Consider the following 16,947-nt stretch of genomic DNA (forward strand, 5'->3'; position numbering starts at 1 on the left):
ATGTCCTCGTTTTTCCGTGGAAAAGCCACCTGACAAGCTATAAGCTTCAGGTATTAGGACAGAAGGGTGCATTCTCAGATTAGGATACGTAATTTATATTGGCTCCCCCGCCTCTGGTAGGATCCCATAAAGTCACTGCTTTGAGTGTCTCGCCGCCCAGCTGAGAGAACTCATATCCAGGCAACAAAGATGAGCACATCTGTAATTTAAAGATTTCAGAGAAAGAAAATGGCATGATTTTAATTGACGATTCTCTTGTTTTAAAATAGTTCTGTTAAGAAATAGTTGTCGTGATATTTTTGTCTGTTCTTTTAGGCTTATCTTGAGTAATGTAGTACAGGAAGTGAGAGAGCGCCACAAACAACTGTCGGTTTGCTAGTTCTTTCGACATCTGTAGAACACTTGCTATGTAGTCTGTGCTGAAAATACTAACACATGTAAGAAGTGATGATCCTGATGGATTCTCATATACTGTACTATTCTTTAGTTGTAGACGGGATAAAGTGTTTAGGGCCCAGATCCCCTTAGCATGTGATTATATTTCACTCAAGCTCTGAGCAGCAACCTCAGAACAAGATAGAAGTATTTCTGTTATATGATTCAGTACAGTGGTTGATTTTTCTGTAGCAGAAGGTAGCGAATGTCCCCTTTCCTGTTCAGAGATAACATGAAAGACTGTGAGGTAAAGTTCGGAAATATTTTGGCTTTTTTGGAGGGTAAGGTATCAAGTTCAAATATAACTAGCACACTAAAATAAGCTAAACTGAAGAGCTAAGTTGGCATCTCTGTAACAGGTGAATGAAGTGCTTAACGGCGGTTTCTATGCACAGTGTTACTGATTGACTTGTCATTTATTTATTTATTTATTTATTTTTGAGACGGAGTCTCGCTCTGTCGCCCAGACTGGAGTGCAGTGGTGCGATCTCGGCTCACTGCAAGGTCCGCTTCCCGGGTTCATGCCATTCTCCTGCCTCAGCCTCTCAAGTAGCTGGGATTACAGGCGGCCGCCACCTCGCCTGGCTGATTTGTGTGTGTGTGTGTTTTTAGTAGAGATGGGGTTTCACCGTGTTAGCCAGAATGGTCTCCATCTCCTGACCTCGTGATCCGCCTGCCTCGGCCTCCCAATGTGGTGGGATTACAGGCGTGAGCCACCACGCCCGGCCGACTTGTCATTTATTTTTCTACATGTTAACCATATACATTTAGATGAGAATAGTTGATTACTATAGATTTTGCTTTTTTACTTTTTCTTTTTTATTTTTTGTGAGACAGAGTCTCCCTCTGTCACCCACGCTGGAGTGCAGTGGCAAGATCACTGCAGCCTTGAACTCTTTTGCTCAAGCGATCTTCTGGCCTCAGCCTTCCAAGTAGCTGGAACTACAGGCGTGCACCACCATGACCAGCTGAGTTTTAAATTTTGCATAGAGACTGGGTCTATTTTATTTGCCTAGGCTGGTCTTGAACTCCTGGCTACCAGCGATCCTCCTGCCTTAGCTTCCCAAAACTATAAGATTATGGGAGTGAGCCATCCTACCTGGCCAGATTTTTATTTCTTTCTAAAACCCACCGTACTTATGAGATAATTATTTGAAGTGAACAATCTGCTCCAGGATTTCAGTAAGTCAGGGAGATTTCTGTTTGTTGCTTTTCTCTTTGAGCCATTTTGCCTCTCTAGCTGATATGCCAAATACATACACTGTTTCCTTCCCTCTAATTTGAGACAGTGGTTTTGTATCCTACCAAAATAATTATGGAGTCGTTTTGAACCTCCTTTGTAAAAGCATGTTTGTTTATCTTCTTATTCTTACAGACTTGCAAACGTTCTTGTCTAAATTATGACTTATAAGTGCTTTAGTTTTATTCTTTAAAGCAAGCTGAATTACCTCATTTTGATTTGTTGCAAATAGTTATAAGCCATTATTTATATTATGTATACAAATTAAAACTTTTTCAAGTGAATTTCACACTAGATATTAATACGACTTAAGTCCCATCACTCATAAAGATACTCGCATATTTGTAACCTAAGTACATTAAATTTGCATTTTTTAAAACTTTGATTCTTGTTCTTTTGACAGTGACTGTATTTTTAAATTCATTGACACCCAAATTCTATGTGGCACTTACAGGGACATCTTCATTGATATCAGGACTAATATTTGTAAGTAGTTTCCATTTCCTTCCTTCATGTTTTGGTATTTATCTAAAGATTTTTTTTTTTTTCCTTTTTTGAGACAGAGTCTTGCTCCGTCGCCCAGGCTAGAGTACAGTGGCATGATCTTGGCTCATGCAACCTCCACCTCCCAGGTTCAACTAATTCTCCTGTCTCAGCCTCCCGAGTAGCTGGGATTACAGGTGCCGGCTACCATGCTCAGATAATTTTTGTATTTTTAGTAGAGACAGTGTTTCACCACATTGGTCAGGCTGGTCTCGAACTCCTGACCTCAGGTGATCCGCCTGACTTGGCCTCTGAAAGTGCTGGGATTACAGGCATCAGGCACCACCCTGGCCTAAAGATCCTTTATATGGTTATAATATTTATAAATTATTATTACCTATGGATCAGCATTTCTAAAATGTATTCAGCATTTGAAAAGATTACCTATTCAAACAAGTTTGGGGAACACTGCATCTCCCAATCTACTTTTAGAGATTGACAGTACTTATTTACATATTAAAGGCTTATTGTAAACTGTAGTCAGGGAGGGCTTGGGGTGTACTGGAAATTAAATGCCTGCAGAGCCCAAGTTGGTAACAAAAATGAGTGAAATGGATAGAATTTAATAATTAAATTCTTATTTCTTTGAGGACTGGGTAGCCTGGACAGTGCATGCCCCTTCTAAAAGAGGCTAAGGCCGGGCGCGGTGGCTCAAGCCCGTAATCCCAGCACTTCGGGAGGCCAAGGCGGGTGGATCACCTGAGGTTGGGAGTTCGAGACCAGCCCAACCAACATGGAGAAACCCCGTCTCTACTAAAAATGCAAAAAATTAGCCAGGGTGGTGGCGCATGCCTGTAATCCCAGCTACTCAGGAGGCTGAGGCAGGAGGATCACTTGAACCCAGGAGACGGAGGTTGTATTGAGCCAAGATTGCACCATTGCACTCCAGCCTGGGCAACAAAAGTGAAACTCCGTCTCAAAAAAAATGAAAAATAAAAAAATTAAAGAGGCTAAAACTAATTGTTGCCATATAGACTTGCAACTAGTATTACCAGGTTTTTCAATTTTTCAAATGATTTCAAGAGAACCCAGATAGACCGGGCGTGGTGGCTCATGCCTATAATCCCAGCACTTTGGAAGCCTGAAGCAGGCAGATCACTTGAGGCCAGGAGTTCATGAACAGCCTGGCCAACATGGTGAAACTCCATCTACTAAAATATAAAAAGTAACAGTATCGTGGTGCGTGCCTGTAGTCCCAGCTACTTGGGAGGCTGAGGCATAAGAATCTCTTGAACTCGGGAGGTGGAGGTTGCAGTGAACCAAGATCTTGCCACTGCACTCCAACCTGGATGACAGAGAGAAACCCTGTCTCAAAAATGAATGAATAAATAAATAAATAGAACCTGGATATACAGTTTTTATATAAAATTTGCCCATTAAAAAAAAAATTGAGATGGAGTCTCACTACATTGCCCAGGCCAGAGTGCAGTCACTATTCATAGGCACCATTATAACACACTGTGGCCTTAACTCCTGGGCTCAAGCCGTCCTCCCATCTCAGCCTCCCTAATAGCTGGGATTACATGCATGTGCCACCATGTCTGACTACAGTATTTTAATATTGGCAACACTGGGAAGACTAAAATTATGTGTCATAAATTCAACCTATAGGTTTTTCAAGCCCATTTCCTCATCTGTTAACTGAGGTTAATAACAGCATGAACTTTATAGGATTATGAAGACTAAATCAGATAATGTTGTAAGTTTATAACATGGTAGCTGGTTCAGAGTGTACACTTAATGAATTTTGGCTATTATTATTCTGAGAATTCTCACAGTTAAGAAACCTGTTTGACCTGACATAGGGGTTCATGCCTATAATTCTAGCACTTTGGGAGACCGAGGTGGGCTGATGGAGTTCAAGACCAGCCTGGGAAACATGGCAAAATCAAAAAAATACAAAAATTAGCCGTGTGTAGCATGCACCTATAGTCCCAGCTACTGGGGAGGCCAAGGTGGGAGGATCACTTGAACCCTGGAGGGAGAGGTTACAGTGAGCCAAGATGGTGCCGCTGCACTTTAACCTGGGTGACAGAACAAGACTGTGTTTCAAAAAACAAAAGCAAAAACAACAAAACTGTTTAACTTTAATTCAACTTTTCCTTGAAGAAGATATTTTTAATTTAAGAAAATTAAAATATTTTTTATAATTCACATTAACATCCCTAGGATGTCATGTTTCCTAGTGTACACTTTGCAACAATACTGCTGCAGATAAAAATCTTAAGAAGTTTTATGCCATGCATAGCCAATAGATTTTTCTATTGTCTTTAAATTTTTATTTATTTTTTGTAGAGATGGAGTCTCACTGTGTTGTTCATGGTGGTCTCAGACCCCTGGGCACAAACGATCCACTCTCCTTGGCCTCCCAAAGTGCTAAGGTTCCAGGCATGAACCACCATGCCCAGCCTGTTCTTTTTTTTTTATCTCTAGGTGGTGCTCTCCAGCTGTAGTAGAAATAGCATTTGTATTGGATCTATTTTTTTAAATAGGGACTAATACAGACCATTTTGTTAAAGTGAAATGCCATACAAGAACGAGATTTTTCTCTTGGCTTAAAAAATAGAAACTATTGAGGAATTCAGGATTAAAACTACATGTTAATATAAGCCTCATAATTTAACATAAACATATTTTAGCATATTTAGTCCATAGCATACAAAAGTCTAAGTAAAGATAATAAACTATCTTTAAGCCAGGCACAGTGGTTTACACCTGTAATCCCAACACTTTGGGCGGATGGAGTGGGAGAATCCCTTAATGCCAGAAGTTTGAGACCAGCCTGGGCAACAATAAGACTCTGTCTCTATTTAATGTAGTTTTTTTGTTTGTCTGTTTGTTTTAAAGAAACTACCAATATTAAACAGCTGATGTAGTGGAAAAAGCACTGGTTTGGGAACAGAAGATAAAATTTGAATCTTAACTCTGCCACTTACTAGCTGATAATTTTGGGCAAGCTACATAAACAGTCTAAGCTATAATTTCCTCATTTATAAGAGGGGGATAACTTACTTATATACATGATGTCTAAAACCTTGTAAAAAACTTTTTGTGGCCAGGTATGGTGTCTCGTGTCTGTACTACCAACACTTTGGGAGCCTGAGGCAGGAGGATTGCTTGTACCCAGGAGTTCAAGACTAGCCTGGACAAATGAACAAGATCTGGTCTCTGTACAAAATTTAAAAATTAGCACATTGTGTTGGCACATTCCTGTAGTCCCAGCTACTTCAGAGACTGAGGTGGCAGGATTGCTTGAGCCCAGGAAATCGAGGCTGCAGTGAGCTGTGATCATGCCACTGCACTCTAGCCCGGGCAACAGAGTGGATCTTGTCTCAATAACAACAACAACAAAAACCCAACAAAACCTTTTGTTATTCTTTATAAAGCAGTGTTTTAAATATACACAAATTAGGAAATTCAAGTAACATTTTAAAGATTAAACTGTATTATTACCCTTGCAATATTGATGGGTTTTTATTAGCAAAGGTTGTTGTGTTTATAATTTCTTTTACCACCTGGACTTAACAAACTTGTATATACATATAATCACATATACATATATAAAGAGATACATTTATGAAACTGTCTAGTGTAATGGTTGGAAGCTCCGAAGTCAGGCAAACCTGAATAAGAAACCTAGCTCTGCCACTTACCGGTGGGGTGAACTGTTATTTAAATTTGGAATGTGTCCTCATCTCTAAAATCTGTTGTTACAAAAATTAAATGACATAATGCATGCCAAGGACTTGGCATAATGCGAGGCTCATAGAAAGCTTTCAATAAGTATTTGCAGTTATTATTATCATTGTTCATGTGTGTTAAAAAGTTGACTTAAAAGTTGAAAAAGCCACTAACTTCATTTTGCACTTTGTATAGTGAAGGAAAGTGTGTTGTTGTTGCCCTTGATTGTATTTATCTTTCTTTTTTTTTGAACAGGGTTTTACTCTGTCACCCAGGCTGGAGTGCAGTGGTACAATCACAGCTCACTGCAGCCTCGACCTGCTGAGCTCAAGCGATCCTCCCACTTTAGCCTCCCAAGTAGCTGGGACTGCAGGCACACACCCTCACACCTGGCTCATATTTTTATGTTTTGTAGAGACGGGGTCTCACTATGTTGTCCAGGTTAGTCTTGAATTCCCAGCCTCAAGTGATCCTCCCACCTTGGCCTCCCAAAGTTTTGGGATTATAGGCGTGAGCCACCATGCCTGGCCCTATCCAATTTTCCTAACCAAGATTTATTCAATATAAACCTTGTCTTTTCTGTCGCATGAGCAATTTCTGCTTGTGTAAAGAAGTTTTATCTCACTTCTTAGTAAAACATATAGTAGAAGTCAAACCATGGCCTCATTTGGTGGTAATTCTTGCTAACTTATTAAGAGTGAGCAGAAAGAGATGCCATTTTAGATTGAGCGGAAAACATTAATGACATGATAGAAAAAAATGCTGCACCTTGATTTTCTCACACTTTCCTGTAAACGTTGTGGCATGTAGTCAGTGGGCCACAACATGGACTATACTTTTGGCACCTATGTAGCATATTTGTTCTGTTATTTACTGAAGCAAAAAAATAGCATTCCTACAGAGTTGAAAAAGCTGATTTTTTTGTGATGTGTTCTGTTTGTGGTTGTCGTAAAATAGTTTTCAAAAATATTATAATCTGGCTGGTCATGGTAGCTCACACCTATAATCCTAACACTTTGTGAGACTGAGGAAGGCAGAGCGCTTGAGCCCAGGAGTTTGAGACCAGCCTGGGCAACATGGTGACACCTTGTCTCTACAAAAAATATAAAAATTAGCTGGGCATGGTGGCACATGCTTGTAGTCCTAGCTGCTTGGGATGTTGAGGTGGGATGATCACCTGAGCCCAGGGAGGTCAAGATTGCAGTTAGCTGTGATCATGCCACTATACTCCAGCCTGGTGACAGAGTGGGATCCTATCTCAAAAAATTTTTTAAAACAATAGGAAATAAAAAGATTAAAATCTCTTAGTTGTGGATGTGTTTTGTTTATTCTTTAAAGTAATACATGTATCCACTACATTTGGCAGAAGACTAGTCTGTCAGTTGACTTTTTTTTTGTTTCTTTTCTTTCTTTTGAGATAGGGTCTCAGTCTATTGCCCAGACTGGAGTTCTGTGGTGCAGTCTCAGCTCACTGCAACCTCGACCTCCCCAGGCTCAAGAGATCCTCCCACTTCAACTTTCTGAGTAGCTAGAACTATAGGCATGCACTACCTCACCCAGCTAATATTTTATTTTTACATTTTTCTGTAGAGATTAGGTCTCACTGTTTTGTCCAGGCTAGTCTAGAATTCTTGGGCTCAAGCGATCCTTCTTGAGGATCCCTCTTTTGGGACTTCTCGGCCTCCCAAAGTGCTGGAATTACAGATGTGAGCCACCGTGTCTGGCCTGGTTTCTCTTTTTATAACAGTGATAAACCATGGAAACAGAAATAAATGAATATCCTGACTTTTAAATGGTTCAAAATGAGAATCAACCTGACTCTTAACCTTTATTAATAATTTTGCCAAATACCAGAGTAGTACTTTTTGCTTCAGAAAGCACTTTCTTATAATTCTTGTTAACCACATTTAGCTGAGGCTCTGAGATGTTAGAGATTAAGTGACTTGCCCACAGCACACAGCTAATAAATGACTGATTTGGGAGTCAAACATGGGCATGCTGATCCTAGTCTAGTCTGTTCATCCACTATGCTTATCATTTGAAAACTGTTTATGCTGCAGATAGAATAAAATGACAATGTAACTTAACATAGTTAAATTACTTATAGATTAAAATGCTTCTTACTGTTTTTTAATGCTTTATTACATATGCCTAGTTTTGCTTAAGCTTGTCTAAATTTTATGACAAAACTATAAAAAAGGTATTTCACTTTTACATGACGTGTTATTGTTGAATCTTGTGTTTGTATGTTTTTTTCTTTTTGAAAGGAGAGTGCATTTAAAATGCTGAATTGAACAGGACATCTTGAGAGAATGTTTTAATTTGAGCTCGTGTGTCTGCTGATCAATTCTAAGTGGAGGATATTTTCTGTTTGTCATAGGTATTTGAATGGTGGTACTTCCATAAGCATGGCACATCTTTTATTGAGCAAGTATCTGTAAGCCATTTGCAACCACTGATGGGAGGAACAGAGAGCAGCATTTCAGAACCAGGGTCTCCTTCGAGGAACAGAGAAAGTGAAACCAGCAGACAGAATTTGTCAGGTGACTGCTTTTCTGATGTGTTTTCAGAGCTGTGTATTTAAGATTGAGTTTGGCTCTGGGAGATAGAAAACTCAGAACAGCTGAGTGCTGTGGTATGCATGTTTGTGTTTCCCCCAAAATTCTAATCACCAATGTGATGTTACGAGGTAGGGTCTTTGGGACGTGATCAGGTCATGAGGGCAGTGTCCTCATGGATGTGATTAATGCCCTTATGAAGAGACCCCAGAGAGCTGCTTGCCACTTCTACCATGTGAGGACACCATGAGAAGGCGCCATCTATAAACCAGAAACCAGACCCTCATCAGACACCAAATCTGTTGGTACCTTGGTCATAGACTTCCCAGCCTCCAGAACTGTGAAAAATAAATTTATGCTCTTTATAATCTACCCAGTTTGTGATATTTTGTTGTAGCAGTCCAAATGGACCAAGACACAGAAATTTGTCTTTTATGTTAATATAGGCAGTCCATGGCTAGTATGGAAAACAATAAGCATCAGATATCCAGACCCCTTCTATTTTGTTAGCATGCCATCTCCAAATGTAGTTTTTACTTTGTAGTGTAAGACTGTTGCTCTTGCTTCAGCCATCATGTCCACATTCCAATCAGCAGGAAGGAAAGAAATCCAGGGTAAGGTCACTTCTTCCCTCTACTCCACCCCACAAAAGCCAAGGACTGTTCTCAGAAATGTTACATACTATTTCCCCTTACTTACTTCTGGTCAGATCTGTTTCATATGGCCATTACTAGCTATAAGGAAGGCTAGAAATTTTCAACATTTTCTCAGTGTATATATATATATGTGCCCAGCAAATCAGGGAATCTTATGACTAATAAAGGAGAGAACAGAAACAGCCATCTCTGCCAAGAGAGAAAAGTAGGAAAAAAAATTTTTTTTCAATATACCTAAAAAGGCATCAAAGTCTCAGCTCTTCATGAATGGGTATTCCATTGTCATACTTTTACTGTAGACTGTTCCTCTATTTGTATCGAGTACTAGTGAATTAATTAATTAATTTATTTATTTAGAGATAGAATCTTGCTCTGTTGCCAGGCTGGAGTGCAGTGGCACAATCTCAGCTCACTGCAACCTCTGCTTCCCAGGTTCAAGCGATTCTCCTGCCTCAGCCTCCCGAGTAGCTGGGACTACAGGCATGCACCACCACGCCTGGCTGATATTTTGTATTTTTAGTAGAGATGGGGTTTCACCATATTGGCCAGGATGGTCTCAATCTCGTGACCTCATGATCCACCCACCTTGGCCTCTTAAAGTGCTGGGATTACAGGCGGGAGCCACCATACCCGGCCTTTTTTTTTTGAGACAAAGCCTCTCTGTAGCCCAGACTAGAGTGCAGTGGTGCAATCTCAGCTCACTGCAGCCTCTGCCTCCTGGGTTCAAGCGATTCTGCTTCCTCAGCCTCCCAAGTAGCTGAAATTACAGGCATGTGCCACTGCACCTAGCTAATTTTTGTATTTTTAGTAGAGATGGGGTTTCACCATGTTGGCCAGGCTGGTCTTAAACTCACGACCTCAGGTGATCTGCCTGCCTCGGCTTCCCAAAGTGCTAGGATTACAGGCGTGAGCCACCAAGACTGGCCAGCTAGAAAGCGAGTATTAGGAATGGAAAATTTATAAAGCCAAATAAAATTATTATTATTATTATTTTAATGGAGATGAAGTCTCACTATGTTGCCCAGGCTGGGCTCGAACTCCTGGGCTCAAGTGATCCTCCCACCTCAGCCTCCCAAAGTGTTGGGATTACAGGTGTGAGCCACCGCGCCTGGCCAAAATGAATACTTTTGGATTATTGTTCCTTTCACTGGGATAGGTAATAACTATATAGTAATAATACAGATGAGTTAATTCCATAATACTCCAAATATCTCATTTGTTCAATAGCTTAACCACTAGAGTTACGATAGTTTAGTAGAAAAATACTGCCTGAGTGCACTTGGTGGCACTTTTTAGATTTGGTCAAAGTCCCTGAGGAAGCACCATTTAAGTGGAGTCCTGAAGCCTGACAGGTATAGTGGGGTGGGGTTGGCAGCCATTCAAGAGTACAAGAAGGAAGAGTCATTTCCTTTCCTCTTCTTTTTTTTTTGTAAAATAGTTACAGAACCCCTAAGAGTAAGACATATTAAGATGAATATGATACAGATATGTCCTCATGAAGCTGAGTTCAATATAATTATAACAATAGCACATGATGTGATTTTATTTTCCACTGTAAGACTGAGTATGCCATTAGTAATGAGAGTGAAGATAACCTTAAGAACATTTCATCTTGGTAGAGGATACAGACATAAATACATTGACAGTAAAAGAATATGGTTAACTGCTTTTATAGAGTGTCTTATATATGATACTCTATAAAGATACATGGTATCTTATACAAGATACTATGGTGACAGAAAAGAAAGAGTGGTCAGTTATTCTTGGAGGGAGGGCCGCAAAATATTTTGCAGAGGAAATACTTGAGTTGGATCTCAAAGTGAGTTAAAAGCTGGGCATGGTGGCCCAAACCTATAATTCCAGTGCTTTAGGAGGCTGAGGTAAGGAGATCACTTGAGACAAGGAGTTTGATACCAGCCTGGGCAGCAAAGCAAGACCCCCATCTCTACAAAAAATTTAAAAAATCAATTGGGCACATTAATATGCACGTGTAGTTCCAGCTACTTGGGAGGCTGAGGCAGGAGGATCACTTGAGCCCAGGAGTTTGAGACTGCAGTGAGCTATGACTGTGCCACTGCACTCCAGCCTGGGTGACAGAGCAAGACCCTATCTCTAAGGGGGAAAAAAAATTTTTTAAGTGAATTAAAGCATCCTTTTGTTCAATATTTTTCTCCCTGGATAACTTCATCTTATTCAATAATATTAGCTACCACAGACATATATGCTGGGGGGAACCAATTTAAAATTTTTACCCCCAAGCTCTCTTTTAAACTCTAGACCTACATTTCTAACTCTTTGCTAGAATTTTCCAACTTTAATGGCCCTAACCACCCTGAACTCACTCTGTCCAAAATGAAACTAATTGTCTTCTTCCATAGTTCTTCTTCTATAATTCTAAAATCTTTTAATGGCGTCCAATTCCCATTTTAGAAATCTTTGGGTTTCTTTTTAGTTTATATCATTTATGTTTCCCGTTTTCTCCAATCAACCCCAAATTTTATTAATTCCCCCTTAAAAATTATCTTGACTCCATTCTGCCTTCTGTTTTTTTTTAGATGAAGTTTTACTCTTCTTGCCCAGGCTGGCGTGCAATGGTGTCATCTTGGCTCACTGCAACCTCCACCTCCGGGGTTCAAGCAATTCTCCTGCCCCAGCCTCCCGAGTAGCTGGGATTACAGGTGCCTGCCACCATGCCAGAGTAATTTTTGTATTTTTAGTAGAAATGGGTTTTCGCTACTGTCGGCCAGACTGGTCTCGAACCCCTGACCTCAGATGATTCATCCACCTCGGCCTCCCAAAGTGCTAGAATTACAGGCATGAGCCACCAGGCCCGGCCCATTCTATCTTTTCTTTCAACATTCATAGCCCCATATCTAGGCCCTTAAACATCTCTTCCCTGGGCTATTGCTGTAGTATCCTAAGTGGTTTCCCTTCCTCTTATACTTCCCCTTCTAGTACATCCTCTCTCCTTAACTATGTAAAAAGAAAAAGTGGTTCTCAAACTTTTTAGACTAAGGAATTCTTTACATTCTTAAAAAATTATCCAGGCCTGGCGTGGTGGCTCATGCCTGTAATCCCAACACTTTGGGAGGCCAAGGCGGGCAGATCATGAGGTCAGGAGATTGAGACCATGGTGAAACCCCATCTCTACTAAAAATACAAAAAATTAGCTGGACGTGGTGGCAGGTACCTGTAGTCCCAGCTACTCAGGAGGCTGAGGCAAGAGAATGGCATGAACCCGGGAGGCGGAGCTTGCAGTGAGCTGAGATTGCGCCACTGCACTCCAGCCTGGGCGACGGAGCGAGACTCTGTCTCAAAAAAAAAAAAAAAATTATCCAGGACCTCAAAGAGCCTGTGTTTAAATGTGGATTATATCCATCAATATTTATCATATTAGAAATTAAAGCAGGAAATTTAAAAATACTTTTTAATAGCAGTAAATCCATTACATGTTAACATGTTGTAGACTGAAATGTGTCCCCTGGAATTCATATGTTGAAACTAACCTCTAATGTAACTGTATTAGGAGCTAAGATTTTTAGATGATCAAGGTTAAATGAGGGGATCCTAATCTGATAGTATTGGTGGCTTTGTACGAAGAGGAGGAGAGGGATTGCTGTCTCTCTGCCATGCGAAGACACAGTGAGAAGACTGCTCTCTGAAGGCCAGGAGGAGAGCCCTCACCAGAGCCCAACCATTCTGGTACCTTGATCTTGGACTTCCAGCCTTCACACTGTGAGAAAATAAATTTCTGTTGTTTAAGCCACTCAGCATATGATATTTTGTTATGGCAACCTGAGCTGACTAACTTAGATTTTGGTATGAAGAAGTGAGGTGCCACTATAACAAACACCTAAATATGTGGAAGCAGCTTTGGAGCTGGGTAATGAGGCTGAAAGAGTTTTGAGGTGCAGGCTTGAAATATGGATAAGGACAGTTTGGTGAGGTCTCAAATGGAAATGAGGAATATGTGGTTGGGAACTGGAGGAAAGGTGGTCCTTGTATGAAGTGGAAAAGAACTGGCTGAACTATATTCTAGCATTTTGGGGAGAGTAGAACTTCAGAGCAATGACATTGGATATTTAGCTGAGGAGATGTCTAAGCAAAGTGGCACAACTTGGTTTCTTCTGACCACTTATAGTGAAATGTGAAAGGAAAGAGATGAACAGAAGAAGCACTTGTTAAGCAGAAAGGAAGCACAACTTGAAGATTTGGAAATTCTCAGCCTATCCATTTTATAAATACATGAGAAAACTTGTTCTGAAGACAACAGTAGGGGTGTGGTTGAACAACTATTTGATATCATGTGTGCACTTCATGGACTTAGTCATCTTAGTAGAAACCAGAAACAGAGTTGAGTTTATACGAGCAAACACACTACCAGTTTGAACTAAAAGGGACAGGGAAGGTGGGACAGAATGAAGGAAGGCCGTTAGATTTTTTGGATTCTACAGGACCAAACCATAGAGCTATTCAATTGTGAACATGTACTGACTTCAAATAAAAGGAAGAATGACCAAACCCAGGACTGCCACTCCTAATACAGGCCCAGAGGGCAAGGCTATTTCCTCCTTGATTTCAAAGGGTGAGGCTGCCTTTCCAGTTTCTGGGGCCAGGCCAACCTCACAGAGAGCTGCATGGGTGGGGCTGTACCACAGAGCTATGGGGGTGACACTGCCATCCCAGTGGGCCTGGAGGGCAGAGTATCAAAAATAATTCTCACGCTTTTTCTCTCTTTTTTTGTTTTTGTTTTTGTTTTTGTTTTTGTTTTGAGATGGAGTCTTGCTCTGTTTCCCAGGCTGGAGTGCAATGGCGCGATCTCGACTCACTGAAACCTCTGCCTCCCAGGTTCAAGTGATTCTCCTACCTCAGCCTCCCGAGTAGCTGGGATTATAGGCGTGTGCCACCACACCCGGCTAATTTTGTATTTTTAGTAGAGATGGGTTTTCCCCATGTTGGTCAGGCTGGTCTGGAACTCCCAACCTCAGGTGATCTACCTGTCTCAGCCTCCAAAAGTGCTGGGATTACAGGCATGAGCCACTGCACCTGGCCTCTTTTTTTTTTTTCTGATACGGAGTCTCATTCTGTCACCCAGGCTGGAGTGCCGGAGCACAATCTCGGCTCACTGCAACCTCTGCTGCCTGGATTCAGGTGATTCTCCTGCCTCAGCCTCCCAAGTAGCTGGTATTACAGGCACCTGCCACTGCACCCAGCTAATCTTTTTGGAGTTTTTAATAGAGATGAGGTTTCACTATCTTGGCCAGGCTAGTCTTGAACTCCTCATCTCTTGATCCACCCGCCTTGGTCTCCCAAAGTGCTGGAATTATAGGTGTGAGCTACCGCGCCCGTCCTTTTTTTGTTGTTTGTTTGTTTTTTGGAGCCGGAGTTTTACTCTTGCTGCCCAGGCTGGAATGCAATGGCGTGATCTTGACTCACTGCAACCTCTGCCTCCTAGGTTCAAGTGATTCTCCTGCTTCAGCCTCCGAGTAGTGGGGATTACAGGCATGCACCACCACGCCCAGCTAATTTTTTTCTATTATTAGTGGAGATGGAGTTTCACCATGTTGGCCAGGCTGGTCTTGAATACCTGACCTTAGGTGATCCACCTGCCTCGGCCTCCCACAGTGCTGGGATTACAGGCGTGAGCCACCTTGCCTGGGTTTTTTTGTTTGTTTGTTTTTTTTTTTTTTTTTTAAAGAGAGACAAGGCCTCACTATATTCCCCAGGCTGGGGTCTTGAACTCCTGGGCTCAAGTGATCCTCCTGCCACAGCCTCCTGAGTAGCTGGGATTACAGGCATGTGCCACTGTGCCTGGCATTCAAACTTTAAGATGTAATAGAATTTGCGTTGCTAGGTTTTGGACTTGGTAACTATTACCCCTTCCTTCCTTTTGATTTTTTTCATTTGAGAATGGGAATGTCTATCCTATGTCTGCCCACCATCATACAATATATTGGGAACGTATAACTTGTCTGGTTCCATAGGTTCACTTCTGGAGAGTGAAGTCTAAGAATGAATTGTACCTTGAGCCTCCCCATGTCTGATTCAGATAATATTCAGAAGAAACTTTGGCCTTTAGATTTTAGAATTGATGCTGGAATGAGTTAAGACTTTTGGGGGAGAATTAATGTATTTTTACTTACTTATTTTGAGATGGAGTCTCACTCTGTTGCCCAGGCTGAAGTGCAGTGGCACCATGTCGGCTCACTGTAACCTCCGCCTTCTAAGTTTGAACCCCTAATTCCCCATATGACTATTGAAAATAGGGCTTCAGGTAGTAATTAAGATAAACTATGAGTAGAAACCTGATCTGATAAGACAGGAAGGCCTTATAATAAGAGATACCAGAGCTCTCTCTTTCTTGTGAGAACACAGCAAGAATTCAGCCTCACCAGTACTCAGCCGTGCTGGCACCCTGCAGGTACCCTGATCTCAAACTTCTAGCCTCCAGAATTGTGAGAAAATAAATTTATGTTAAGCCACACAGTCAATGGTATTTTGTTATGGCAGCCTGAGCTAATACACACTTTGTGAAAAATAATTATATTTCCCACAACAAGAAAAAGTTCAGTTAATAGAAGACAGCTTATTCTCCGTTGTCTATTGTGAAATGCTGTTCGATTGAAGTGTATAAAGAAAACCTGGCTTCACACAGATGTGTAATTGAAAAGGGGAGGAGTATTTTAATAGTCTTCTCAGAAAATTGTGGATACCTTTTTTTGATACTACACTAAAACTTTCTATGAGTACTTTTCTGAAAGTTTAGTTGTGGTGTAAAATCTGAACTTTGCATGCCCTGTTATGTGAAAATCTATTGGTATATCTTAACATTTTGAATGGATCTTTTATGCATAATTTTATATCGTACATTGGTTGCTTGGAAAATACTTGTTCACTGAGCTATGCATATCATATCCATATCATGATCCATTTTATTGCATAATACGAAAAAACTCATTTGTTAATATCACCACCATTCTCATAGAAAAGTCTTTATTGTGAAATTTGCGAGGCTCACAGTAGCAGACACACATTTAAAAAAATTTCAATATGTACTTGAAAGCTCAGATTTTATCACTGGCAGCAAATACTTTCATTTTCTTCCTTGATCTTGACAGACTCAGTTCATTTTAAAGAAAATATCTGCCAGGTACCCATCTAAATAACTGTAAGTTTGTGTGTGGCTCTTTCAAGTAAAAGTGGTGTTTCATTACAAAAGGGGCCAGTTCTCACAAATTGCTTTACTAGAGACAACCATCATACCTGCTATAATGTTTAAAAGAAATTTGCCTTATTTTTACTGTAAGGATGTGGAAGTGAAGAATCCAATGACTGCTAGTACAGTTTGGTGTCATTGTCTTGACTCATGCTAATGTACTAGCAGTTTTACCCATCGTTGACTTTTCATCACCAGTTCAATTTTGCAGGACAAGTAAGACAAGTGAGGCAGGTGCCTGGGGTACAAAATTTAAGGACACCCTTACTCTCAGGGTCATGCATCCGAGTTCAAGTAAACACATTTAGAAAGGCAAATAATGTCTTAGAATTTATTTTGAAGAATTGTTACTTTACAGTTCCATGAATTATACTTTGAGAACTGCTGATCTAAACAAAGATCTGGTATTTGTTATTTTTCTGCTTATAAACCTTTGATGACCAAGAATAATATCTAAACTCTTTTCTATAGTACATACGGTCCTTCATCAATTTCTTCCAGTCTATTTTCTTTTATTTTTTTTTTGAGATGGAGTTTCGCTCTCATCACCCAGGCTGGAGTGCAGTGGTGCGATCTCCATCCACTGCAACCTCCACCTCCCAGGTTTAAGAAATTCTT

General features: G+C 40.7%; 1 protein-coding gene across 48 annotated transcripts in view; it reads left to right on the top strand.

The window, feature by feature from the left end:
- Window positions 1-16,947, top strand: part of ST7L (suppression of tumorigenicity 7 like) — a 97,387-nt gene that overhangs the window by 1,586 nt on the left and 78,854 nt on the right. For 14 of the 48 annotated variants that reach the window (XR_013399679.1, XR_013399731.1, XR_013399730.1 and 11 more), the window contains exons 2-4: window positions 2,079-2,161; window positions 6,155-6,340; window positions 8,280-8,442. Coding sequence is in view for 39 of the 48 variants with exons in the window: in XM_077951045.1 (XP_077807171.1) it covers window positions 2,079-2,161; window positions 6,155-6,340; window positions 8,280-8,442 (432 nt within the window). In the remaining 9 variants the exon portion in view is untranslated. Of the gene's footprint in view, window positions 1-315; window positions 438-878; window positions 1,030-1,272; window positions 1,618-2,078; window positions 2,162-6,154; window positions 6,341-8,279; window positions 8,443-16,947 lie in introns of those variants that run through there. The other 34 variants (XR_013399702.1, XR_013399746.1, XR_003721139.2 and 31 more) reach the window with 13 other exon arrangements.

The sequence above is a fragment of the Macaca mulatta genome, chromosome 1, assembly GCF_049350105.2.
Source record: "Macaca mulatta isolate MMU2019108-1 chromosome 1, T2T-MMU8v2.0, whole genome shotgun sequence".
Classification (NCBI taxonomy): Eukaryota; Metazoa; Chordata; class Mammalia; order Primates; family Cercopithecidae; genus Macaca; species Macaca mulatta.